Source organism: Camelus bactrianus, chromosome 10, assembly GCF_048773025.1.
Source record: "Camelus bactrianus isolate YW-2024 breed Bactrian camel chromosome 10, ASM4877302v1, whole genome shotgun sequence".
Taxonomy (NCBI): domain Eukaryota; kingdom Metazoa; phylum Chordata; class Mammalia; order Artiodactyla; family Camelidae; genus Camelus; species Camelus bactrianus.
In genome coordinates, this window is record NC_133548.1 from 4,634,587 (window position 1) to 4,661,811 (window position 27,225).

Sequence of the window (27,225 nt, forward strand, 5' to 3'; positions counted from 1 at the left end):
AGTGGAACAGCTAATCTCTCCGGAAATCCTGAGGTCACGAGATATGCCCCCCAGCCAGGCCTCCTCCTGCCCCCACTCACCGGCGGGTACAGCGTGGCCTTGGTGCTGGACGAGCTGCTGGACGAGGCCCCAGTGACGTGGTTCCGGTCGTAGAGGGGCACCCCAGCCCGCCCCCCCATCAGGCTCACAGAGCTCATCATGGACTTGCTGCATGAAATGCCTGTGGGGGGAGGGGGACAGGGCAGGTCAGGGACCCGGTGCCTCACGAACACAGTGCACGTGCTCTGCTGCCCATGAGACCCAGATTCAGGTGAGGAAGTTCTATGTGAGATGTGTCCCCACCCAGCTCTCCCCAGCAGACAACTTGAGACACACCCCACGAGGACAGCTTCGGTCAAGTCCAAAGAGCACTCCTGACCCACTCACGCCACGTCCTGCCCAGAGCCCTTGCACGTCTCAGGCTCCTACCTGGGAAGGGGCCATGCTGGGAGCCACCAGGGGCGATGAAGTTGAGGGGCACATGGGGGGTCCCACTGACATACTCATGCGGGAAGGGCCCATTGGCCCCTGCGTAGCGCTGACACACCACGCGCTGGCAGACGAAGTAGACCCCACCCATGACGAAGAGCGAGAGGATGATGCCAATGACCGGCCCGATGGCGCTGCTGTGGGCGGGGCTGTCATCCGAGGGCAGCTTGGTGATTTCTGCCAGAGGACGGGCAGGAAGAGATGGCGGGTGTGAACCAGAAAGGAGCAGACCCTCCTGCAGGGGGCCAGTCCTGTGTGCCCTGGAGGGACTGCTTCTGCCCTGCCAGGCACCCGCTGATGGAAGGCGGGAGGGATGGAGGCTGACATGAAGGTGCGAAAGTGCTTGGTGAGTCCAGTGGGGATCCATCCTTCTTCCCCACTCACTAGACTTCTCCATCCTGCAGTCAAAACTCTCAGCCCAGGTCCCTCTGCAGTGAATGAAGTGGCCATATCCCCACACACAGGGACATACTCCCACTTCCTGTCTGAATCAGACAGCCTTTCAAGAGCCACTATCTCCAGGAAGCCTTCCCTGACTGCCCTGGTTTCACATCCTCTGACCCCTGTATCCCTGAATATACAGGCCATGTCTCTCAAGGGGCATGCAGCATGTCCATGTGTGTGTTTGCACATGCGCATCACTCCTCCTCAGCCAGACAGCAGGCTGCCAGGGAAGGGGCCCACCCCCATTTCATTAGGGTGATCTTGCCTGACAGATGCCGAGTGAGGTCTCTGGGCAGAAGCACACTGCCCTACACGGCACAGTCAGTCCCACCAACCTATGCCTTCTCCAAAAGGGGCCTGTCTCTTTGCCTCTGTCCCAGCTGGAATGCCCCTCGGCTCACAGTCTCCCCTTCCCCTCCTCACAGCAGTCTCCAACTCCATGAAGTCTTCCCTGCCTCCCTGCCAAGGCTAAATACTCTCGACCTCCCAGCCTCCTCAGTACCCGCCATTTCCTCCCTCAAGACTGCACAGTCCCAGGCAGAACCCCAGCATGGGGTGACCCCCGCCCTGGTGAGCCCCCTGCAGAAGCCAGCTCACCACACAGGAGCTCATCGGAGCCGTCGATGCAGTCAGGAAAGGAATCGCACTGCTGTGTGATGAGGACGCACTGGCCGCTGGCGCACCGGAACTGGTTGGGCAGGCAGACGGCTGCAAGGAGGGGCCTTGCATTCAGAGAGGCTGGAGGGCATGACGCGGCCAGGAGCACTGAGCAGATAACCACAGACCAATGCTCCCTACCCTGCTCCCCGAGACCCAGCAACAAAGGTCTGGGCTCCGAATGCAGAGCAGACAAATGGGCCCTTTCTAGGACCAGGTTGGGGCACAGTCGCGGCAAATCCAGTCTTCACCCTCCCCTCGATGACCCCTGTTCCAAGGCCTGTGCACTGTTGGGGATGGGGCAGGGAAGAGATCTCAACGACCCAGGGAGGTATCCATTCACCAGGTTCCTACCATGGATCAGGCCCACACAGCACCAGGACTAACACCGCCCCTGCGCCCATGCTTTCCTGGGTTACAGGGAGGTGAGAGCCAATTAGAGGACCACCCACAAGGAGCCAGGCTCCCTAGATGGGGTGGGGCAGGGAATAGGTGATGTATCAGTGGGCTTTGAAGATCAGGAAGGCGGAGTAGAGCTCAAACGGGAAGGCAAAGACAGCCCCGCTAAGTAACCGGTGTAGCTCGCGGCCTTTGGGAGGAGGAGGAAGACTGGGTACTGATGGCTGCCTCTGCCTCCCTGCTCTGGAACGCTGACCTGGACAGGGCCATAGGCCATGAGGAAGGCTGTGGCCAGGTGGGTAGGGCTCAGCCATCACCTGGCCCCCAATACTTGCTGTCTAAGCTCCCTGCTGCTCTGCCCCAGGCACCTCGCTCTGGAAACTAGAGATAAGGGACCCTGTCCTTGCCGTGGGTGGGAAGATCTGCAGGAGAGGAGGGTGGAGCCCAGAGCCTGCACAAGGGCCTGCTGGCCTCCAGATGCTTCCTTTCACCAGGAGAAACATTCACAGTGGGAAGAGGAGGGGGTGGTTCCTATCTGGGCTCAGCAAACTTTTCTGTAAAGAGCCAGAGAGTAAGCATTTAGACCTTAAGGACCGAAAGTCTCTATTGTAACTACTCAACTCTGCTGTTTGAGGGCAAGATCAGCCACAGACAATATGTAAATGAATGAGCCTGGCTGTGTCCCAATAAAACTTTATCAAAACAGGTGGCAGTCTGGATTTGGCCATCAGGCCACACTGCGCTAATCCCTGGTCTACAGTCTCCATCAAATTCTCAAAGGGTCTGTGAGCTGGAAAGACTTAATGACTGCAGCTTTACAGAAATATCTGGGGAAATGACCCCTAAACAAGGCTGCTCATCACAAACAGGGTCAGTGGACAGTGATAAATAAACATCTGAATTATCCAAGAGCAGGACCCTGTGGGTAAGGGGGTGGCAGCTAGAACCACCCATTAACAGCTCAGTGTTAGTCATGGGGCCGTGGTGCTGATAATATGTCACAGGAACCAACTGAATAGGTCATTTACAAAAGGAAAATCCAGAGAGGGAACAGAGATACATGTTTCAACAGTCATGGTCTAAAGGGAAATCCGGCAGGTCAGAGTGGACCCAGGTCGACTAAGTAAATCTTTTTGCAACTCCTGGTTCAACGGGATGCTGGAAACCACCCAGGAGTGAGCATTATCCCACAGACTTCCCTTTGGATATGGCAATTACCCAGGGTGTAAACCAGGAAAATCCATCTGACTACTGGATTTCTGTAAAATTCTTGACTGAGTGAGGGAAGGCAAAATAGATTCTCACAGTCCACCTTCAAGCCAAATTGCTTGGTGGGCAGATGGCAGGGGTCCTCAGGGGCCTAAAACTAACATTTTTGCCTCCCAAGCTGAGGAGGCCTGGCAATTTCACTCCAGGCAAAGGTTCTACAGCGACCCTAACTGTGTGCGGCCAGATGGAGCCTAAGCTCCAGGGGCGATGAGCAAGTGTCTTGTGGGAATTGCTGGGCTCCCTAGAAGACCTGGGAGCCTAGGGGCGGGGCGGGGCCACACTGGGGCGGGGCCTGGGCAGGGAAGGGTGTGGCTGGGGAGGGGCCGAGGGCGGGGCCTCACCATCGCAGTCCGCCTCATCCGAGCGGTCCTGGCAGTCGGCCTCGCCATCACATCGCAGCCGCAGGTCCACGCACTGGCCCCGCGCACAGGGGAACTGGGCGGCCGAGCACACCGGGCAGCCCTCCTCGTCACTCTGGTCGTCACACTCTGGGAAGCCGTCGCAGCGCCAGGCCCCAGGGATGCAGTCGATCTCCCCAGTAGCACACGCGAACTGGTCGGGGGAGCACGTGGGAGGTTCTGAGGATGAGAGAAAAACCATCACAGGCCGGCCTGTCCAGGCAAAAGCTGGGTAAAGCACATCTGGGTTTCAAAACAAGAGACACACTCAATTCACCAGGAGAAACATGTACAGTGGGAGGAGGAGAGGGTGTACCCACAATGCTGTGCATCCTGTCTGCTGTCCCACCTCCAGCCCCCAGCATGTGACAAAGCTGTTAATCCAAAGCACAGGGACTGTGTACCTGGCCTGGCTACACCAGTGTCCACTGCACCCGCATCGGAAGTAGGAGGGTCAGAGAGCGAATGGTCAGCACCCACACTGTGACACATTAGGGGCAGCTGGAGCAGTGGAGCCAGCACTCTGTGGATGGCCAGCATACCCACAGGAACGCTGTGGGGGGGTGCTGGTAGCAGACCAGGCACCTTGCTGAGGAGTGAGCTGGGGAAAGCAGGCGGTGAGGATACCACAGGGGGAGCAGAGGGGGAGGGGCAGGGTTCCAAAGCTCCCTGGAGGAAGGAGTCCTGTGAGAGTGGTGAGCTGGGAGGGTGAAGGACAGGAGATCTGGGGCCGCCTTCTACCAGGTAGCCATGGCACATCACTCCACCCCTCAAGGTCAGCTTCCCCAGCGCAGGCCAGGTGGAGGCCAGATGTGCAGCATCGCTCAGTGAACAGCACTGTCCCAGGGGCCGGGACGTGGGCAGAGAGACACAGGAGGAGCCCCTCGGCCCCAGGCTGCCCCCACTGCCCAGGGGTCCTGTCATCATCTCTCCCCCGCATGGAAGGTCACAGAACACTAACCGCGGCCCAGAAACCCACTCAGACTTCGTTTTAATGTTTAAGGACAGTCCTCCACACCCTTGAACCCCAATTAAGGAAAAAAGTATGGACTTCACAGAAGTATCGATTTCCCTGTGCACTACGCCTTCCAGTATTTGGAGCCCATAACTCCCAGGGTCCCACTGGGCTGAAGGGGGGTGCGGGTGGGCAAGGAGATGTGAGTAAAAATGAAAAGAGGGCTGGCTGTTCCCACTGGGCTCAGCCCCAGAGGCCACGCCAGGGACAAAGGAGCCCCGACACCCACAGTGTCTCACAGGAGCCAGTGATGGATGTGTACACACTGAGCCACCAACAAAGAACACGCGGACACTGGCCATGGAAAGGTGTGTGTGGACGACGGCCCACACCCTACTCTGCAATTCCAGCCCCAGAGGCCCTGGGTCTTTGTTCTTTCAACTGCCCAGCCTCCCACGGCCAAGCCAGGGAGAGGAGGGTCTGTGTGGGGCCACGCTCTGATTTTCCGCAGGCCCCAGTCCTGGAGAGTGAGGACAGGAGGGGTGGGTTGTACAGACCTGGGGTTGAACCCAGGCTCCCCCAGCAGCTGTGCAGCCTGAGGAACCCCCAGCCTCCCAGAGCCTCCACTTCCTCTTCCCTAAAACAGAAGTAGCCTCCCTCCATCGCAGGCTCCTCACAGGAGCAAAGGAGCAGCAGGGAAAACGCGCACGCGTGCGCGTGTGTGTCCACGTGCATGTGTACACCTTGGTGAGGCTCACACAGAACTGGCAGTGGTGCTGCTGAGAACGCTGAAGCATCTCAGGCTGCCCCCTGCCCATCTGGCTCCTGTCCCTGCATGAGGTACGAGGGTCCGTGTCACCTCCCGGGAGCCTCAGTGAGCCCTTATCCTTCTGGGTAGCAGAGGCCAGGGAAGAATGGAGACGGGGACAGTAGATACAGGCCTCTTGGGCTGTGAGGAAGGGCCTGGCAGCCGCAAGTCTGAGGGTCAGAGCCTGGGAGGGCAGGTGACAGAAGGGCATGCCCTCCTGTGGGGAGGCCCAGGGCTGGGGTCCGTGGGACAGCTGAGCGCTTTGTGCAGCCCCCTCTTCTCCAGGGCAGTGGGGGAGTCTGTGGGGGCTGCACAGTCACTCTCGGGCCATGAAGCCATAGGAGCCCTCTGGCTGGAACTCATAAAAAAACCACCAGGAAGCTCAGGAAGGTCAAGGCGGCCCCCACCAGAGGACAGTTATGAAATATCCCCTCTGTTTGTGGCCAAGCTCCCTGGGTTCACAGTGTGAGGTGGGGCTGGAGAAAGTTCCAGAAGGACAGGCTCACGGTCCTGCTCCCTGGGCTCCTGGGCACTGGCCACTCCAGGGGCAGGAAGAACGGCTGAGAACAGGTGTCATGCGCTGGTGGGCATGTGCTGAGCATCCGCTGGGGGTGGGACACGGCGTGGGGGTCATGGGAGTGCGGATGAGAAGGAAAGGTACAGGAGGAGGGGAGAAGAGAGCACAGAAACAACAGGGTCCAAGATCACCTGGGGGCCGGGGAGAGGAGAGGACGCGCCGGGGGCTGGGCTTCATTATGGTGATGACGACAATGATCGCTTTTTATTATGACTGCCATCCCCATGACTAAAAGCAGCTGGCATTCCCGTTAGGGACCATGCAGAGTGCTCTGTTACTTAATAACAACCCCATCAGGTAAGTGCTCTCAATTTCCCTATTTCGTAACGAAGGAAGTCGAGGCTCAGAGAGGCACATGACTAGCCCAAGGTCACTCAGCTGGGAAGTGGTTAAGCTGGGATTTGAACCCAGGTCTCTTTGACCCTAAAGCTTACATTCTTGACCACTCCGAATGCAGCCTTAGGGAAGAAGAGGCTCAAGGGTAGAAGGAGGGGAAAAGACAGAACTATGAATAGACAAATCCACTATTGGAGATGTTAACACCTCTGTGAGTAACTGATGGCACAAGCAGACAGTCAGGAAGGATACAGACAACCTGAACAGCACATCTGTCAACTGGACCTCGCTGACATTTACAGAACACTCCACCCACCAACAAAAGAGGACACATTCTTCTCAAGCTCACGTGGAATATTCACCAAGGTAGACCACATGCTAGGCCATAAAACATACCTGAACAAAGTTAAAAAGATAGAAATCATACAAAGCATGGGCTCAAATCAGGCAAGGATGGAATTAAATTAGAAATCGGTAACAGAAAGATGGCTGGAAAATCCCCACCTATTTGGAAATTATACAACATACTTCTAAATAACACAAACACCAAAAAATTATCTCAAGAGAAATCTTAAAATATTTGAACTAACTGAAAGTGAAAATACAATTTATCAAAACTTATGGACTGCAGCAAAAGCAGTGCTTAGAGGGAAATTCATAGCCCCGAAGGACCCATATTAGAAAAGAGGACAAATAAAGAGACAGTCTGCTTTGGAGACTAGATGCCACAGGGACTACGTATTAATAGGATGCCAGGCAGCAACATGGCAGGCAGAGAATCAGGTCCCTGGTCAGTGTCCCAACAGAAAGTGCTGAGGTCACACCTACCACCACAGGTCAACAGGTTCTGCAGGAGCACGAGGTGGACTGGGCACGAGCACCGTGGCGTCCCATCACCCTTGGCAATGCAGATGTGGGAACAGCCACCATTATCCCGGGCACAAGGGTGGGCTGCTGTGGAGAGAAAAGGGGGAGGGGTTTGGGTTCTGTCTCCTACCTCAGGACTGCAGCCTAGAGGGTGGAGGGGATGAGGGCCAGGCAAGAATGCACAAGAACTGGCCCTCTTATAGGAGTGTAGTGGATCCTCCCACTTAATTCTCAGGGCGGCCTATGGAGCCCATTTCTACTGACACTGCATTCTGCAGATGAGGAGACGGAGGCCAAAAGCATTTATAGAACCTTCCCGGCATCACACCCCAGCCCACCTACAGCAGCTGCTGCTGCGCCCACAGCCGTTACTGCAAGCTGCCCCTGTGTGTCTGTCTCTCATGGTGTAGAGGGCTGAGCGGTGGCCCCCAAAAAGATACGCCCACATCCTACCTGGAATCTGTGACTGTACTTGGAAAAAGGGTCTTTACAAATGTAATCACATGAAGGATCATGAGATGAGGTCAGTCATTCTGAATTATCTGGGTGGGCCCTAAATCTCCTGACAAAGGTCCTCATGAGGTGACATAAAAGGTGATGTCAGAGGCCATCCCAGTCACAAGGAGCGCTTGCAATCACAGGAAGTGGGCGGGGCAAAGAACCACCCCTCTCCCTGCCCGGCCCCAGCCTCCCGAGGGAGCGCAGCCCTGCCGACACCCTGACTTCAGACTTCTGGCCTCTAGAACTGTGAGAGGATACAATTCTGTTGCTTTAAGTCACCCAGCTTGTGGTAACCTGTTACAGCAGCTGCAGGAAACTAACACATGTGGGCATTAAAGTAACAAGGGTGCTGAGCCCCTGGGCAACTCGGATATTTCAATTCAACTAACCTCATGTGCCCAATGCCTGGGCAGCGGGAAGGACTAGGAAGGGTGGGTGACCTCCCTCAGGTGAGAGGAATGGCAGAAAGCCCTCTGCTCCTCACCCTGTCCCCAAGGACACATGACAGTTGCCTCTCCTCAACCTCAAGGATTAGGTAGTTTTAAAATGACAGGGTCAGGAAGGAAATAATCTTGACTTCATGGGCCAGGCCACCTGTCAGGACTCGGCAAGTCGGCCAGCTCAGTGCAAAGGCAGCCAGGATGACACAGTGATGGCCATGACCCACGGGCTGCAGGGTGTCACCTGGGTTTAGAGTTCAGCTGTGGGATCTTGTAGGGGAGCAGGCTGGGTGACCCACATCCCAGATAAACACAGCAGAGCTCACCCAAGGATTTCCTGCCCTCACCCGAAACCAGGAGCCTCTAGTGTCCACCTAGGCCCTACACGTTAGCGCTCACGGACACGTCCCAGTTTCCAACCTCACAGCTGCTCACTGAACATTTCCTGCCCCTCCTGTCCCCTAGTTCCAAGGAGCCACCAGTCAGTGCACCTGGCTTTCTGCCAGTACCAGCAGGGAGAAGGTCTCAATATTCAGAGGCTCAGCGCCCACCATTCTGCCCTTCTGCTGGGACAACCAGGAACCCAAGGCTTTGCTGACAGTGTTGTAAAAGGCCAGGTAAACATAGGCATTCTTATTCACATGCATGGGGTGCCTCTGTTATCCAGAAGCTAGCTGACTGGTGACTGCCTTATCCAGGCCCCAGTTGAGGACACACAAGGACAGAAACTGCCACCTAGCAGCCATCACACAAGTGGCCAATTCATAGTGTCAGAGGTCCTGCCCCTGGTTCTGAGCAGGGAGCCCAATAGAAAAAAGTCCAGTGGCCAAAATGTGGGCTCTGGCTTCAAATCCAACCCCTATCTTGTTTATTGTCTGGGTGAGGGGGAAAATAATACCCTTTCTGGGACCTACTTCCCTCAGCTATAAATCAGAGTTACTGTGAAATAACATACAGTTCCAGTTGCAGACATCCCCCTCCCAGTCCTCTGGGCACAGCCAGGCTGTAGTAAGCAGAATCCTAAAATGCCCCCCAAATTTCCCACCCTACTTCCCAGCTGGGGAGGATGTGATGAGCCATCATGCTTGTGGTTTTGTTACTGTACTCGGCAGAAGGGAATTACAGATGAAACTAAGGTTGCTAATCAGTTGGCTTGGAGTCAATCAAAAGGCAGACTAATCTAAAGGTGGGCAGAATCTAATCGCAGGCCCTTGGAAAGCAGAGTGGGTTCCAGCTGGAATAAGAGCACTCCAGAGAAGTTTGATCTGTTGCTGATGGAGGGGAGAACAGGGTGAGGACCTGAGGGTGGTCTCTGGGAGCCGAGAGTGGACCTGACCGACAGCCAGGAAGAAAACAGGCCTCAGTCCTCCATCTCTCACGTCGGCCCACCCTCCTGTCTTTCTCCAAGGGGGCCAGTTCAGGGGTCGCTGTGCTCTGTGCAGACACCCTCCCCTTGGCGACCCTGCACATACTGCTGCCCACCGCCCGCCCCCTACGTACAGAACTCCTCCAGGCTGACATCCTCCACGGCGTGAATGCCGGTCAAGTGGGCGACACGGCCCTGGACTCGCATCCGCTCGGCCCCCACTGTCTTCTCCACGCGCTCAATCATCTGCTGCTGGCGGTCAATCCAGTACAGGTGCCTGCCCAGCACCGTCAGGCCCACAGGCTGCACGATGTTGGCGTCCTCCAGGGTCAGGCGGTTGGCCCCTGCCAGGAGGGACGAGGACTCCCTGAGTCTGGCTGACCCCAAGAGCTCGGCCCACGCTCGACTTGGGAGAATGGAAGGCTGCCAGGGAGCCTGGGGGACTCTGGGCTCTGGCCAGGGCTGGGGGCTGGAATCAGGCAGATCTGAGACCAGCCCTCAGACAGTCCTGCTTCCACCAGGCTGGCCTCAGGACCAGAGCCATAGCCCCAGCCATGGGCCCCTGCAGTGGCTCCCTTGCCCCAGGCCACCCCATCTTCTGGAAGAAAAGCCCCTCTAAGCAATGACTCTCACCCCTCTCCAGCCCAGGGGCCTCCCGAACTAAGGCAGCCAAAGCAGCTGGGAGAGTGTGTTCTGGAGGTGGAGGCGTCAGACTCCTGCTCTGCCCCACGCTGGGGGACCCTGGGCAGCTAGCACACCCTCGCTGAACCTCAGCTGCCTCTGCCACATAGGGATCATCTGGGACCTACTGCCTGGAACATAGCAGGGGACTCTGTGCGGTAAAGCCCCAGCACAGTGCCCGCTCGCAGTAGGTCTCCGACAGATGGGGCGGCTGCAACGCCATGACTGATGACAAGGAAGGCCGGGCATCCTGGCAGGTCAGACCTGGCAGCAGCCGAGGGACGGAACCCCAGGGAGGCCCCAGGGCGCGTACCTGACAGGTCACAGCTTTCGATGCGCTTCAGGTCCGCGTCCACCCAGAAGAGCTTGCCCAGTGTGTTGTCCACCACGAGGGCCACAGGGCGGATGAGGCCCGTGGTGAAGAGGACCTCACGCTCGGTGCCGTCCAGGGCCGCGCGCTCGATTTTGGCAGCTCGGTCCTGCATGTTGGTGAAGTACAGGTACCTGCGGGAGGGCAGCAGGTGAAGGACAGGAGCTGTGTCCTGCCACCTCCCCAGCCAGGACCGAGCTTGCAAAACACCAGAGAGACCAGACCCCGGGCACCCAGAGGGGCTTTGGAAAGTGATCGGTCACACAGCCCTGGCCTCTAAGGACTAGCCCCCAAAGCTGAAAGGCCGTGCCCTGTAGGGGCTGGAGAGTGTCCCCCAAGACCTCCTATCTACCTGGGGCCTCGGAATGGACCTCATTGGGAAAGGTCTTTGCAGGTGTAATCAAGATGAGGCCACCTGGGTTGGGGTGGGTCTTAAACCAATGAGAGTGGCCTCAGAAGAAAGAGAAGAGGCCACACAGCCCAGAGAAGGAGCCAATGTGAAGGTGAAGGCAGAGTGAAGGGGTGTGGCATGAGTCAAAGAACCCCTGGGGCCAGAAGCTGAGAGGCAGGCAGGATCTAGAGAGATCCTAGTTGATCTAGGCAGGCAAGCCTAGAGCCTCTGGAGGGAGCGCGGCCCTGCCCACCCTTGATTTTGGCCCCTGGAACTGCGAGATGATAAACATCCACTGTTTTAAGCCCTCAGTTTGTGGTCACTGGTGGCAGTGGCCCCAGGGACTAGTACAGGCCTCCTCCTCTGGTTCCTGAAAACCCCTTACATAACTGAGCCCTCGTGTGCTGCAGGGCTGATACGCCTGCGGTCCTCACGAGGGAAATGAATCCCTGAGAAGGGAGGTCGCCTACCTGAGGCCACACAGGCAGTAAGGGATGGAGTCAGGATGTGAACTCGGGTCTGCCCAGCCATCCCACGCATGAGCTCCGGCACACAGCGCCTCGACGGGTCTGATTCCCGCCTTGAATGCCAGCCTTGCGGGGACCTGAGATGGCACCGTGCTCCCGCCTCCTGCCCCCTGACCTTCAGGTGATTTGCTTTACTTCCACACCTCATGTCATGTGGCTTTGAAGCCCCCTCCCGCTCTGTCTTTCTTTCCCTTTGAGACCCTCCATGTCTGTCAACATATCCCAGGCACTCTCCCACCTTCCAGAGAACCTGAGGGCTGACTGTGTGAGCATCAGGGAGCTTCACTGGAGGAAGAAGCTCCCGGTTAGGCAGTGACCTCTCCATGGCAGAACACGTGCAACTGACATGACCCGCCACCACCTGATGCCGCGGGAGGGACGGCTGTATAGGGCTCGGGTGTGATGGGACAGTACGAAACCTATGAATCAGGACTCCATCCTGCCTGTGTCCCTCAGCAGAGCCCTCACACCTGCACTGGCTTTCAGTTAAGTCCATTCCTGGACGCCTCTGCTTCCCTGACCAGCAATGAGTTGGTGTTTCCTCGCCCTGCTTCAGCTGCGGTGGTGGGGGCCCCAGGGGAGCTCCCGATGGATGAGAAGACCCCTCCCAGCCCGAGAGGCTGGCATCCATGGGAGGGACGCCTGGCACGCCCCAGCCAGTGCAGCACCCCACCCCGCAGTGCCCACCGCCCCTTTGGGCCCGCACCCTCGCTCGGCATTGACGACGATGGCCCTTGGCTTGTCGCGGTCCCCGCGGAGCACCACGCCCATGGCGTCCCCGTTCAGCCGGTGAACGTTGATGGTGTTGGTGGCCTCGCACGTCCAGAACAGTGTCCGGCTGTAGAAGTCGATGCTGAGATCATGAGGCTGCCTGTCTGGGTTTTGGCTTTGACTCGGAGAGGTCAAAACGAAGGGCTGTAAAAACAGTCAGGAGTGAGTACCGGCTACAGACTCAGGGAGGGCAGAGGCCTGAGTGCCCGAGTTCAGACCAAAAGTCAAAATCCCAGCCCTGCTTGAAGTACCTTCCTTTCAAACCAGCTCACCCACAAGTCCACCTGAGAGCGAAACTGATTCTTTCAACAGCCTCCAGAGAGCTCCCGCCCAGTAACTCAGATTCAGGCCCAGGTATCAGGGAATGCACTGCACCTGGCTGTCAGCAGCCCCACACAGACTGGCCGTCCTGGTCCTGCACATCCAGAAGGACTACCTGACGGCTGGACAGTCGGCCCAGGATCACAGCCCCCTCTCAAGACACTTTCTCTCTTCTTGTTTCCTTGGACTCAGGCTTTTGGATTAAGACCCTCAAATCTTACTGTTTGCTTTTTTTTTTTTAATGAGGATACTGGGGATTGAACCCAGAACCTCGTGCATGCTAAGCATAAGCTCTACCACTGACCTATACCCTCCCACCAAGTCTTATTGTCTTTTAAATTTAGGGTGTCAGGATAACAGGTGTCCAGGACAGAGGCCCACCTCTCACAGCCCTCTTCCCTGAGGGAGAGAGGCCAGGGGTACAAGGCCAGGTGAGGGTGCAGGGCTGCCCCACAGCACATCCTGGCAGCACCGGAGCCCACGTACCTCCCAGTGCCTGTTCTCCCTCCCACACTCCCTGCGGGTCTCCACCCCACAGCCTCCCCAGAGAGACTGGCCTGGCTCCGTGCCGCTCGCAATGTCTCCAGGTGAGCCCTGGCTTTCAGAGCCACCGACAGAGAATCTCTTCAAAGGGGACCCTGTTTCATTAACTGATGCAGGAGGAGGGAGCCCAGGTTCCCTCATCTCCCTCACAGGCCACAGCCTGTTTCCCTGGTGGATCTGGTTCTCTCAGGTTCTCAGGTGACCTTACCTGGCACAAAGGGGCTTCCCAAACACCTGGGCTGCCGCCACCAAATGTTTGGATAAAAGGTTCCTTTGTGTGAGAAGGGAATCATCTCAAAATGATGCTCTGATCACAGTTCCTTGCAGACTCTTTCTCTACCACCTTCCAGTGATTAATAAAACAAGAAGGCAGGCAAGAGGGGCTTTGCAGCCAAAAAGAAGCCCCCTTCCCCAGGCCCAGCCTCTCGGACCCAGCTGGAGAGGATTCCAGCCAGCCGGGGCCAGAGTCAGGCTCCTGATGTTGGGTGGTTATGTGGGAGCCGGGCACACAGTCCCCAGAACCACCAGCTGAGGGCGGGGCACGTGTAACGACACACTGCCAGCATCCCTCCCCAGGCGGACGAAAACGAGGAAGCAAACTACACGGCTGGCCAGCTTTATGGAACCCCAGCCCCATTTTAACCTAAGTCACAGTGCTCCAGCCAGTGTGAAATTTCTGAGCGGAATCCTACTCAGCATCACAACACCCCTCCTCCTCACCAGTACAGAGTGGTACTCGACCAAGTGGGAAAGTCTGCAGTAGCATACTCACAACGGCCCCAAGGTGGGTGCAACTCAGGTGGCCGCTGACGGATGGACGGATAAGCAAAACATACTCTGTACAGACAATGGACCGCTCTTCAGCCTTAAAGAGGATGAAAATTCTGACGCCTGCTATGATGTGGATGAACCGTGAGGACATTATGCTAAGTGAAGTAAGCCAGTCACAGAAAGACAAATACTGTGCAGTTCTACCCACATGAAGCACCTAAGAGCTGTCAAATTCAGAGAAACAGAAAGGAGGGTGATGGGTGCCAGGGACTGGGGGGCAGGGAATGGAGACGGGGTTTTTTTAAGTTTTTTTTTTTTAAATTGGAGGGCAGCAATAAGGTTTACTTATTTATCTTAATGGAGGTACTGGGGATTGAACCCAGGACTGCATGCATGCTAAGCACGCCCTCTACCACTGAGCTGGAGCGGAGAGTTAGTGTTTAATGGGGACAGAGTTTCATCTGGAGATGGAGGGTGATGATGGCCACACAACAATAGGAAAGTACTTGATGCCACTGAGCTGTACACTTTCAAATGTTTAAAATGGTAAGTTTTATGTATATTTACCACAATAAAAGAATAAAAAAATTAAATAGGAAAAAACAACCAAGGAGATAATAATTAAGAACATTACCCTTGAGGCTGGTGTGGGGCCCCCAATCAAAGCCACCAAGGGATGGAGCTTAGCAGGGAGGGAAACGAACGTTTTCCAAATTAAGTGCTCCTGCAAGGGCTTTTTCTTCAAAGTCTTCCTCCCTCTTTTGCCAGATGCTATAAAAGAATGCAAAAAACGCCTCTCCGGGAGACTTAAAGGCAATTTGCGCCCAGCCATTTTCTCAGAGGGGAAGCCACGGTTCATCAATTATCACTTCCCATTCTCCAGAGGAGTGGAAGTGACTGTCACCTGCGCTGTAGGTGGGATGAAAGAAACCCATTTCCACCCTTTCCACCCGGCAGCTCTGCTCCCACAGAGAGGACGATCGCAGCCACCCAGGCATAGCCGGGACTTTTACCATCACCCAGGGACACGGAAGCCAAAGGATGACTTGTTAACTTTATGTCGTTGCTGGATGAAGGGCTCTGTCCAAAGTGAGGCCCAGCTGTACAGGCGGCACTAGCGCCCAGTTCAGGTTAGGGAACAGCAACAGCTATGTTATAGAAGAAAATCTCCACCAACGAGCATTCCTCTGAATCTCTGTCGTAACAGGATCAAGAATTCACCATGATGATATAAGCTGTTACACTGATCACTGGATTGAGAAAGAGACGTTTGGGTCCTGCAGCCTTTGTAAAAGGAGTCTTTAGAAACTGGCATGACCAGCCAGGCGTGTCCTCAAATTCTGTACTAATGGAATTCTGATCACTGTTCCCTGCCACACGGGTGGGTACCCTGGGTGCACCTCGAGGCTGCAGTCTCAATCTCCTTCCTGGAAAGGGTCACAAAAACCTAACACAGAAAAGCAGTCAGTTCTGCTAGAACTCACATTTGGAAAACACGTATTTTTTCCAATGCAGGGCTGCCTCAGGGACAGTTTGAGCAGACCGCGGATTTCGTGTTTGCTGATGCACAGTTGCACCCGAGAGAACCACCAGGCAAGTGCAGAGCACGCACCCAGCACAGCGCGGGCAGGGGCACACGGCCGCGCACGCCCCTGACGGCCCCCAGCTCCCGCCGGTCAGGAGCCACGCCATCCACGCTGGAGTTACAGTACGTCCTGTCTCAGACAGTCCTCCTGTCCCTGTTCCATAAAAACCCACAAGCTGCAACCTTCCGAGCCCCACGTCCTCGGCCAACCTCAGATCTTTCCAAGGTCAAGCACCACATCCGCTGAAGCGTTTGTGTACCAAACCATTTAACACGTGCAGGAAGGTGCCCCTGTATCGCCCGGTTCCTCTCTTTCTTTTCAGTGTGTCACCGACGGGGTTTTGAGTGCTGCAGGCCGAGCCCCCCTTCTCCCACCAGCCTCACGGTCTGTACTGTGTGATGTTGCACAGCACTGTGATTTTCAGAAACATGTACATTGCATTATAGCAGAACTGACTCTACAACTCACGTGAAATAAAAGATAAATCTAGAATAACCAATAGCAACTAACCCTGCACAAAACCACTGTAGAAAGGAAAAAAATCCCATGGGGTCTGACATCCACCGCCACTACTTAAACAACTATCCGTTCCAGTTTCCGCATATAATCACACTCCAAGGGAGGCAAAGTGCTCAGCCTTACACCCACTGATGACAGATCAGAGCCCAAATCATCGTTTACCCACAACTGTGCTGTCAGCACCCCATCTACTAAGGGAGGGGGAGCCTGGAAACAGCCAGGGCGAGCTCCTCCTGGAAGTGCCCCGCCAAGCCCCCGCGCCCCCGACAGGCACACTTGCCTGGGTCCCATCGTCCTTGGCTCGTTTGATGTTCTGGCGCCCATCGACCCAGTAGATGAACTTGTCCAGTGGGTCATAGTCGATGGCCTTGACGTTCCTCAGCCCATGCAGGGGCAGGACAAGGTCTGGGCTGTGCTGGTCGTCCGGGATCATCCGGCTGATGGCACATTTCTGGCTGAACAGCAAGAAGGTGGTGGGCGCTGGAGTGAGGCAAACAGAGGAGGGGGCTGCAAGTCAGTGTCTGGGGGCCGAGGGGTGAGTGGGCAGGGAGGGCAGCACTCTATTTTACAGTAAAAAGTAGACTGGGGTGTACCTACTAGGTGTACATGGAAAAAGGCTGGGAAGACATAAAGCTGTTCTGTGGGGTGGACTACGGGGAACTGCATTCTCTATGTGACACGTGTCTCTATTGCTTCAATATTTTATAAGCGCATGTGTTATTCTAAAACTAGACATCCACAGAAAGGAAAATACCTATGATATCACTTATGTGTGGAATCTAAAAAAACAAAAGGATACAAATAAACTTATTTTACAAACAGAAAAGGACTCACAGACATAGAAAACAAACTTACGGTTACCAGCAGAGAAACAGAATGGAGAGGGATAAATTGGGGATTTGGGCTTTGTAAATATTAACTACTATATATAAAACAGACAAATGACAAGGCCCTATTGTAGAGCACAGGGAACTATATCCAACACCTTGTAATAGCCTATAATGAAAAAGAACATGAAAAGGAATATATATATATGTATGTATGTATAATTGAATCACTTTGCTAAAAATACACAACACAATATTTCAGTTAAAAAAACTAGATGTCGGGGGAGGGTATAGCTCAAGTGGTAGAGCGCATGCTCAGCATGCATGAGGTCCTGGGTTCAATTCCCAGTCCCTCCTCTGAAAAAAAAACCAAAAAACTAGATGTCCATTTTGTTTTAGATTATCAAGACTTAAAACACAAGGAGGTAATGGCGGTGCACACCACACTCCCACCCACAAGTGTGTGCAATGCTTGAGTGGCTGTGGGATTTTCTGTGTGCTTCTAGGTGCTCCAGGGAACTGCTGAGAACCGCACGAAGTGAACAGGGACCCCGGGTGGTGGGGATGCTCCTCAGAGCCGTCAGGGAGCAAAGCTGCCTAGGTTTAGACTGCACCACCCAGGATGTGTGAAGACACCTGCTGGAGTCACAGTTGGGCCATATGAATCCAAGTCATGGCCCCAGGTCCGCTGGCCGCAGGAGCTGGCACCCAAGTCACATCACTTCTGGGTGGTAGGTGACCTGCATCTCTGCCTGACCCTTCAAGGTTGTAACCCCTAGGGCAAGGCCAACAGGACCAAAGGGAGCCCAAGGGTAAGGAGTCCTAGGCTGTGGCCCCAGGCCTGTCACATACCAGCATGGGGCCGCGAACGAGCCTCTTAACCCTCTGAGGCCTCAGGTCCCTCAGCCACACAGTGGGGCTAAGGGTGCCCAGTCCTCCTAATGCCCAGGGACGTGAGAGGCTCAGACAAGGCCCCGATGACAGGGAGCTCAATAAACTGCCTAGCGCTGCACAGAGGTTGAGTTATAACCAGCTCTCTGCTGAGGTCACAGGAGAAAATCCTGCCAACAGGACACAACTGTTCTCCCTGCGGGCCCGTGGGAAAGTCACTCTCAGGCTTCTGAACTACACTTTTCTTATTATTGAAATGAAAACAAAAAGGCCTATGTGATTTAGAGGGTCAGTGTGAGGGTTACGCAAGTGGACGTGAGGCCACACGGCAAGGGGTCAAGGGTGGGGATTCTAGGGCCAGACTGCCTGGATTCAAACCTGGTTCAAATCTTCCGAGCTGTGTGGCCTTGGGAGGGTCACTACAATTCTCTGTGCCCAGGGTCCCTGTCTGTGAAATGAGGACAGTGATACTCCCAACCCTGTAGGCTGGAGGATTAAGTGCTATCAAAAGCACAAGGAAAAAAAAAAAAGCACAAGGAACAGTGCCTGGCTCTAGAAGTGAGTGCTCCCCACAGAGACCATTTTTCACATCCAGAGAGGCCCCCAAGGAACGTGCTAGCTGAGGGCTTGGCCCACTGCTTGTGTCTTGATGAAGCAACAGGTCTTCCACCCAGCCTGAGCCTCCAGGTAACATTATGCAACATGTGCAGTGCACAACCTGCCCAACTGCCCATGTGCACCAAGGTGTCCCCAGATAGAAAGCTTCTTTCTCCCTTATCCACCACAGCTAACGTAGGAGGGAAGTGTTGGGAGAGAGTGAGGCACTTACGGCTGCAGTTGCGGCTGCTGGGGTCCAGGGTGTAGTGAGAGGCGCAGCTGCAGCGGTGGCCGCTGGGGACGGCGAGGCACAGCTGCCCACACTGCCCGTTGTTGTGCATGCAGTCGTTGAGGCCGTCCTGGCGGGACGAGTGGAACACCAGTATGTCCATCACGAAGTCCAGGTGACCCTGGATGAGGGTGCGGTTCCGGCCACTGGTCTTATCGGCCCGCTCGATGCTGTGCAGGTTCCAGTCTGTCCAGTAGATGTAATCGCTGTACTGAGTCAGGCCAAAGGGGTGCGGGAGGTCATCGGCAATCACAACCCGCTCCTGACCTACGTGGAGACACGTGGGTGTGGCGTCAGCAACGCACAGCCCGGGGCGGCCCGTTGGGTGACCCAGTTCAACCTGCAGCCTGGCAACCTGCGTCAGGTTCACAAAGTGTGTGACCACTTCGGGAAACCAGCAGGGTCCACTGAGGCTGGGTGCGCACTTACCCGGGGGGCACGCAATGCCCCTCCTAAAGTACAAGAGAAATGCATGCAGCGTCCACCCAGATAAAAGGCAGGAGGGAGCCCAGCAGCAACTGTTCGAAATAGCCACAAGCCGGCAACAACCCACATGTTCGTCAGTGGTCGGACGGATAGAAAAAGGGCAGGATCTTCATATGACAGGAATGACAGCAATGAGAAAGAATGACAATGTGGGGGACTCTCAGTCATTAGGCTGAGAAAAAGAAGCCGGACGCCGCATGGTCACACTGACAGAAAGTTCTAGAACAGCACAACCAGAACACGTAGCTTGAAGTCAGGGTTGCGATGCCCCCTGAGGAGGCTGACTCAGAGGCCGCGTAAGGGAACCTTCTGGGGCTGGAAGCGTCCTTGCTTTGATGTGCGCGGGAGCTCTGCAGGCTGCCCTTCTGTGAACACACACGTCTCTGTGCATGAAAATTCCTCAACTCGTCCACTGAAGACTTTTGTACTTGACTGTATGTACATGTCAATAAAAATTCCAAATAAAACCTTCAGCCTAGCAGTCTACCACAGTGATTGGAGCCAGGCTCTGGGGTCGGACTGGGCACTCCTGTCCCAATTCCTCCCCTGACCAGAATGTGACCTCAGGAAAGCTGTCTAAGCTCCCTGAACCTCAGTCTCCCCATCTGCAAAATGGGTATTCCTACAAGTGCCCTCAAGGGTATCCAGGATACTTAAATGTAATAAATTGTGATAAAACAATCAATGAGGTTTGTGATACCACTGTGATATTCAGTGAGATCACGCACGTAGAAGGGTCAAAATGCTGGCACAAAGTAAGTGCTTGGTAAAGGCTACATGCAGAATAACGTTCCCTCTCCCCCACCAGGAGGTCCACACCCAAACCTCCGGCATTCATGAATGTGCTACCTCTTGTGGCAAAAGGGGCTTTGCCAGTGTGGCTACAGGAAGGATCCTGAAACGGGCAGATTGGCCCAGATTATCCTGATAGACCCAGTGTAACACAAGAGTCCTTGTAAGACAGAGCAGGACCGTAAGAGAGGTTGGTAGATGCTTGTAACACTCCTGGCTTTGAGGATGGAGGGAGTGGTCACAAGTCAAGGATGTAGGAGGTCTCTAGAAGATGGAAAAGGCCAGGGAACGGATTCCCCTCTCGAGCCTCCAGATGGAAGGCAGCTCTGCTGCCACCTTGATTTTAGCCCATTTGAGACTTCTGGCCTCCAGACTGTGAGAGATTAAATGTGTGCTGTTAGAAGCCATTAGATTTCTGGTCAGGTGACACAGCAGCCCCAGGACAGGTGCACAAGCTGACAATGATCTGTGACACCCCAGCTCAGTCCTAGGGAAATCGGCCCAACAGGGCGGAGGCAGACATTGCACTCAGCATTGTCCCCATGGAGCGCTGATGCCATTCCAACACCAGCAGCAAAGGACTTGTGAAATGAACTGTGGTCTCGTCACATGACCCACCGGGCAGCCAGGAGCAGAGCACACAGGCCTCTTGTAATTCACTGTGGGGCCGGGGTGGCAGTCTTGAAGACACATTCAAACCTTACTCTTGGCCTCATAAACCAGGGCAGTCACTGGGGTTCTCGCTCTGACTCTGTTTACATAGTACCTGGGATAAGCCATTCAGCCCACCTCTGCCTCAGTTTCCTCCTCTGGAAAATGAGTACAACCATGTGGCAGCAGCAGTGACTAGGAAGGAAGCTGAATTCTCTCAACTGCACAGGGCAGCCCCACCACCAGGCCTCACCCAAGAGACTTAGTATAATCACCTCCCTACCCCAGAAGCCCCAAGTCCAGAGTCACGTGTTCTAGGCTTAAATCCTGCCTTCACTGCTGGGTGACTTGGAGCAAAGGTTCTTTTTGCTTTTGTTTTCAACCTAGTCCCAGGGTGCTGAGTGTAGCCTATGAGTGGTCCCACAACAATGCTGTCTCCCAGTAGGTGTTCAGGGTCAGATGGAGATGGAGCAAGTGTCCCCGGGGTCTGAGCAGTGCCCTGTGACGTTACACAGGTCCCATGACTTCCCTGGGCCTCGGTTTCTCCATCAATGAAAAGCTATGCTATGTGGTGTAAAGTCAAATTAGAATCCTGGCACAGGGTTAGCTGGGGCCCGGCTCTCAGTAGGTGTGTAGGAAATAGCTGTCATCGGGGCCTCTAGGGACACGTCTACAGCAACGACACCAGGGGCAGAAAGGAACAATCCCCGGAGAGGGTGAGGCTGGGTCAGCACCTGGGCGTGTCCACACCTCCTGTGGGCTTGGGCCTGGCAGGCCAAGGGCACAGAGCAGTGGGGGCCAAGGGTGGCCGTCGCCCCAGCAGGGATGCCCGTTCCCCGCAGGCCCCTCTGTCCCTCACCCAGCATGTTGGATGACTCAATCATGTTGGTGTCCAGGTCCGTCCAGTAGAGACGCTGGTCAGCGTAGTCAATGGTCAGGTCGTTGGCCCGGCCCACCTTGTCCACCAGCGTGATACAGTTGGTCCCATCCATGAAGGCCCGCACGATCCTGGGCCTGCCGCCCCACTCGGTCCAGTAGATGTAGCTGGAAGACACGGGAGAAGGGCAGGTCAGGGAACACGACTGCCGCCATCTCCCCGTCTCGGCCCCTCCCGCCCCGGAGAGCCGTGTCGATGACATCCCTTCAGGAAGCGGGGGCTCCACGGCCTTGCCCCCACCACCCCAGTGTCCCCCCAGGAGTGGTCACGGCGACCTCCTGCCTCTGGAAGTCCCACAGCAGCCGCCCTGCAAGCTAAGCGCTGATGTTCTCATTCACAGACACAAACCGGGACCGTGTAACAGGACGTCCAGGCTGGGACACTTTAGAGACAAACACTAAACTAGACAGGATGTGGGGTGATGGAGGAGCGGCAGGAGGAATGTGGGCAAATCAGGGCATACAGTCCCTTTATTCAAAGAAGGAAGAAAACGAGGCCCAGAGGCAAAGAGGCAATGGAATACCAGGATATGAACTCGGCTCTGCTGCCCCCACCAGCCGGTCCTCCTCCCTTGTCCTCGAGCAGTGGCTCCAGGGAAGGACTCCCCATTCTAGAATCATGTATGTTTCACTGGTCCTTTCTCTGTTCTGCCGTGCAGAAATATTTCCCTCCCTAACAGAGTACATAACAGGCAGAGTTTGGGGTGCTACAAAGACATCGCTGATGGTTTATGGGGTGAGCACTGTGTACAGAGGAAGACCCCACCCTGGCCCCTCTGGCCCCAGTGCAGGGCCCCCAGGCTGCCCGACAGAGAAAAGCATATGGATTTTAGACCTCAGCTAAGGGGCCTTCAAGAAGCCGGAGGGGAGAAGCCCAGGCCAGGAGCCTGGATGGAACTTCTCAGCCCAGCCCAGCTCCAACCAGTTAAGTGACCCTCAGTAAGTCACCTAACCTCTCTGAGCCTCAGTTTCTGCATCTGCAAAATCAGGTGTAAAGATACCCACCCCCTGCAGCGCCCCAGCTGCCGAAATGAGATGACCCACCTGGAGCGCCCAGTGCAGTGCCTGATACAGGGGCTTCCCTTCCTGCCTTCTGCTCTGGGCCTCAGTTTCCCCTCTATGAAATGAACCAGATGACCTCCAAGGGTCCCGCCGGCCCCAGTCACCTGCCCTGGTCTAAGGCCATCACTGCCCTGGTTGGTGCAGAGACGTGATGGGGGACAGGGACATGCGTGCCAGACAAAAATGGCCCTTACCCTTTGGTGGGGTCTAGGGCCAGCGATCTCGGATTGTCTAAGTCCCTCCACACGAGGACCTGCCGGAACTGGCCATCCAGCCGGGCCACTTCGATCCTGTTGGTCCCGGTGTCCGCCCAGTAGAGGTTCTTGCCCATCCAGTCGACAGCCATGCCTTCCGGGTAGTCAAGGCCAAACTCAATCACGTGCTCCACAGAGCTCCCGTTCATGAAGGCTCGGCTGATGCTCTAGGAGCAGGTGAGGAGGAAAGGGCCACCGGTTAGAGACCAGAGTTTCTGCAGATGTCTAACCATGAGATCCTTGGCCTCCTGGCAACTGCTGACCACATTTGGGGCCAAACCACCAACATTCAAGTTTTTACTCTTTTTCTTTCTTTTCCAATTTAAACTTTTCCTCCAACCTCTGAGTTTTTAAATGAACAATTTGAAAAGCAGAAAACACAACCTTTTTAAAAGAAATGATTGGCTATATGTATGTTTTATTAAAATATGAAAAAATATATTTTATATAATAGTATATAATTATACCTGTTACAATGAGAAGTGAAAAAGCCCAGGATACAGAATTCTATGGAGCATGCGACTGTAATTATGAGAAACACTAATGGGAAAATTCAAAGGAAATACACTGAAATGTCAGCAAGGTTGGCTCAGGCTGGTGGAGTTAAAGAAGAACATTTCTATTTTCTTCTTTATACTTTTCCTGTTTATCTCTCTCTTTCTACAATGAACCTTATGTCTTTTAAAATCAGGAAAAAAAAAAAATAAAGAACCATGTAGTATCAATGGTAGAATAAAAGACAGATAATTAAACTGTTTCTGTTGGACCTGCCCGCCATAATCATTCAAGCTTACTGACTACACAGGATCACTAATATTTTATTGGCTTCAATCAAGTTACAATAAATATTATAGTTTTTTAAAAGTGCTGCTCCAATTTTACTGGACTTCTTTTTTTAATTTATTTTTCTTTTGGGGGGAGAAGGTAATTAGGTTTATTTATTATTACTTTTTTTTAAGAGGAGGTACTGGGGGTTGAACCCAGGATCTCATGCATGCTAGGCATATGCTTTACCACTTGAGCTATATCTTCCCCCAGTATTATAGTTCCTTTTTAAAAAACTTTTTATACACTGGAATACTATTCAGACATCAAAAAGAAGGAACTTCTGCCAATTGCAGCAACATGGATGGACTTGAAGGACACTCTGCTAAGTGAAGTAAGTCAGGCAGAGGACGACAAAGACTCTATGGTATCACTTCTATGTAGAAACTAAATACAGCAAAGTAGTAAATAAAACAAAAATGTAGCAGACTCACAGATTACGTAGAGAGCAAACTAGGGACAACCAGTGGGTAGAGGGCAGGGGAAATAAGCAGTACAGGGGTAAAGGATTGAGAGACACAAACTATCAAGTGTAAAATAAGCTATAAGGATATATTTTACCACATGAGGAATATAGCTCATATTTTATAATAACTATAAACGGAGTATAACCTTTAAAACCTGAATCACTGTATTGTATACTTTTAACATATAATATTGTACAAGCAACTATACTTCAGTTTTTAAAACCCTACAAAATAAAAAAATAAAGAAAAACTGAGGGTGAGGGTATATACAGCTCAGTGGTAGAGCACGTGCTTAGCATGCACAAGGTCCTGGGTCCTGGGTTCAATCCCCAGTGCCTCCATTAAAATAAGTAAATGAATAAACAAACCTAACTAACCATCCTCCCCTCAAATTTTTTTTAAATCAAGAAAAGCTTCTGTAAGCCTCTGAGGCGATACCGTGGCTGGCCAGGCGCAGGCAGCACAGGCGGGGACGTGCCGGGAGCACCCCTGGCCGCCGTACCTTCAGGCTGACGTCCGTCCAGTAGATGTGATTGTTGGACACGTCGAAGTCGAGCGCGGAGGCCTCCTTGACGCCCGTGAGTGGGATGGCCACGTCGTTGTTGCTGGTGTCCAGGGAGATCCTGTGGATGGCGGCCCTGCTGGTGAACACGAGGAAGGCCTCGGGGACGATGCAGGTCTTCATGTCGCTCAGCAGCTCCAGGCCGATGGGGCAGCCACACTTGGTCGCGCGCGGCGTGAAGAAGCACAGGTGGCTGCAGCCCCCGTTCCCGTCCGCGCAGGGGTTGGTTCCTGGACGGGAAGACAGGCTCTAGGCACTCGAGGCCCCGCACAGACGGGGGCCACCAGCCCAGTCGGGCACGGCTCCGTTTCCGCCCGGTGCCCACTGCGGGCTGCAGGTATGAATGACGGGGGCCAGGCGACTCCCCTGGTACAGGGGATGGACATGACAATGGCTGGTTCTGGGCCCAGGGTGTCCCCGTTCCATCCACGTGGCAACCTGGGGACAAGACGCACACCCCACACCCCCTCACCCCCTCGGCCGGGCCTGGACTCCCAGCCTGCCGACTGGACTGCAGCCCGAGACATCACCCAGACGGTCCCCCCGAGTCACCGACACTCTCAGCACCCTCAAAAACTCAGATTCACCCAGGACAGCCAAAGGCACCTCTTTTTTAGTACAGCAGACGGCCCGGCATCCGTATCTTTTTGGCCGGCCTGTGCATCTCACTCATCTGCTGGGGCGCTGTTAAAACTGGCTTTAACTTAGTGTTAAGGATTTCAGCTAAATAAGGAATCCTTTCCCCATCTTCCTCAGTAAATCCTGACGTGAGCGAGAGAGGAAGGGGGTGGGGAGGGAGGGGTCCAATTTCTTAACTTTAAATCACATCCCACAGATACATCATTTTCCTTATCTCTGGGGTTTTATTTTTTTGTTTTTCAAACACTCACTCACCGGTGGATCACCACCACGGTAGATAATGAAGCCGTTTTCATTGGTGGCTGGTAAACTAAGTTTGTTGATTCCATCATCTTCGTCTCAGGAGTGCAGGTCGTGACTGAAGGCCTCTCCCAGAGACAGAGATGTGCTAGCTACCCCCCAGGTCCTTCCACAGTCTCACCTCCAGGCCTTTGCTTAGCTGCCCGGCAAACCCTGTCCTCTACCTGCTCCCTAACCCCAAATGACCCCCCTCGTATTTTAAAGCCAGGCATCCCTCTAATGTCTCAACGACAGTCACCCACCTGGCAGCACAGCTAACACTGGGGTGTCACCCACGAGACTGTAAGCTCCTGGAGGGCAAGCCCTGGGGCGTCTCTGGTCCTTCCTTCCTCTCTCCCTCTTTCCTTCCAACAAAGGTTTGCTGAGAGTCTCTGATGTGCAGGTGCTGTACTAGGCGTTGGGGCCCCAGCTGGGATCAGAGTCCTGTTCCCCAATATGTCCCCCCACCACAGCCAGACACAACTCTCCCCAGCATAGCTTGTAGACCTGCATTTGGAATCCTACTCATAAAAAGACAAGTCACTGTGTTAAGTGAGCTTTGTGTGGATCCTGGCTTTCAGATAAAAGCTGTGGGCTGGAGGGTGCAGCCCGGTCACCATGGACAACAGTCACAGCCCAGGCCAGCAATGAGGTCGAGGGAGACCCAGGCCTGAGTCCTGATCTTGGCCTCCCTCTCCCTGGCGTTAATGGGGCGATACTATAATTAGCGTAGATGTTTACTCTGGGCGCTAAGGCACCCAGCCAGAGCCTAGCACACGCAGGCACTCAACAAACGTTAGCCATTATTAGAACAGTTATTTCCAGCAGTGCTGGTCCGTCACCACTGCCAAGTCACCATACCTGGTCAGTAAGTCCCCCCAGAGCTGCCTGGCCTTAGCCAGATGTTCTTACCATCTCCTGTCCCATACAGCCTCAGAGTGGGAGCCCAAGCCGGACACTTACACCCACAGCTCCAGCTTCGGCCTCAGACGGGGCTGCCTGTGTACCACAAGGCAGCCACGAGCCAGGGCACAGCTGACCAGACTCACCGACGGCCTTGGCCACGTTCACAGCCTTGAGCCCCATCAGGTCGGGCAGCTGGTCGATGATGACGTCCCGGCTGGCCTTGACCTTATGCACGCGCTCGATGCTGCGCCGCTGCCAGTCGGTCCAATAGATGAAGTCCCCCAGCAGCGTGAAGCCGAAGATGTGCGGGAGCTTGTCCTCCAGGAGCGTCTGCCTCTTCGTCCCATCCATGTTGATCACCTGCAGGACGGCAGATGCCATTTAAGCAGGCCTCGGGCCTGAGCTGACTGCAACACGATGGGCCCAGCTCTGTCCACACCTAGCCAGGCCACTGCACAAAGCCGGGCACCATGGCCCATTGGGGCAGCCAAATGAAAGATGTTTCTGGTGATGGGGCAGCTCAGGGGCTCTTCCCTACCACCTCCCCACCTGGGTGTGGATGCTGTGCTAGGGGTGGTTTGGAACAGGCAAGGCAAACAGGTGTCCTCTCCCCGACCACTGCTGATCTACTGGCAGTGGCCGCCTGGAGTACCAAGGTGCGGGGCTCAGACCCGGGGTGGGCACGCTGACTAGCAACGTCTGCCCCAGATGCAACCCAAGGAGGCACCGGATCACAG

At 54.6% G+C, this 27,225-nt stretch overlaps 1 protein-coding gene across 5 annotated transcripts in view; it reads right to left on the reverse strand.

Annotated features, from left to right (window-relative positions):
• The window catches only part of LRP5 (LDL receptor related protein 5), a 113,001-nt gene that overhangs the window by 7,816 nt on the left and 77,960 nt on the right, over positions 1-27,225 (reverse strand). For 3 of the 5 annotated variants that reach the window (XM_045517938.2, XM_074371603.1, XM_074371605.1), the window contains exons 8-21: positions 26,632-26,848; positions 24,605-24,894; positions 22,751-22,977; positions 21,418-21,602; positions 18,573-18,896; positions 16,306-16,505; positions 12,221-12,429; positions 10,540-10,730; positions 9,680-9,889; positions 7,200-7,325; positions 3,639-3,875; positions 1,570-1,710; positions 469-705; positions 81-220 (exon numbers count right to left, since the gene is read on the reverse strand). In XM_045517938.2, coding sequence (XP_045373894.2) covers positions 81-220; positions 469-705; positions 1,570-1,710; positions 3,639-3,875; positions 7,200-7,325; positions 9,680-9,889; positions 10,540-10,730; positions 12,221-12,429; positions 16,306-16,505; positions 18,573-18,896; positions 21,418-21,602; positions 22,751-22,977; positions 24,605-24,894; positions 26,632-26,848 — 2,934 coding nt within the window. The remainder of the gene's footprint in view (positions 1-80; positions 221-468; positions 706-1,569; positions 1,711-3,638; positions 3,876-7,199; positions 7,326-9,679; positions 9,890-10,539; positions 10,731-12,220; positions 12,430-16,305; positions 16,506-18,572; positions 18,897-21,417; positions 21,603-22,750; positions 22,978-24,604; positions 24,895-26,631; positions 26,849-27,225) is intronic. The other 2 variants (XM_010956755.3, XM_074371604.1) reach the window with 1 other exon arrangement.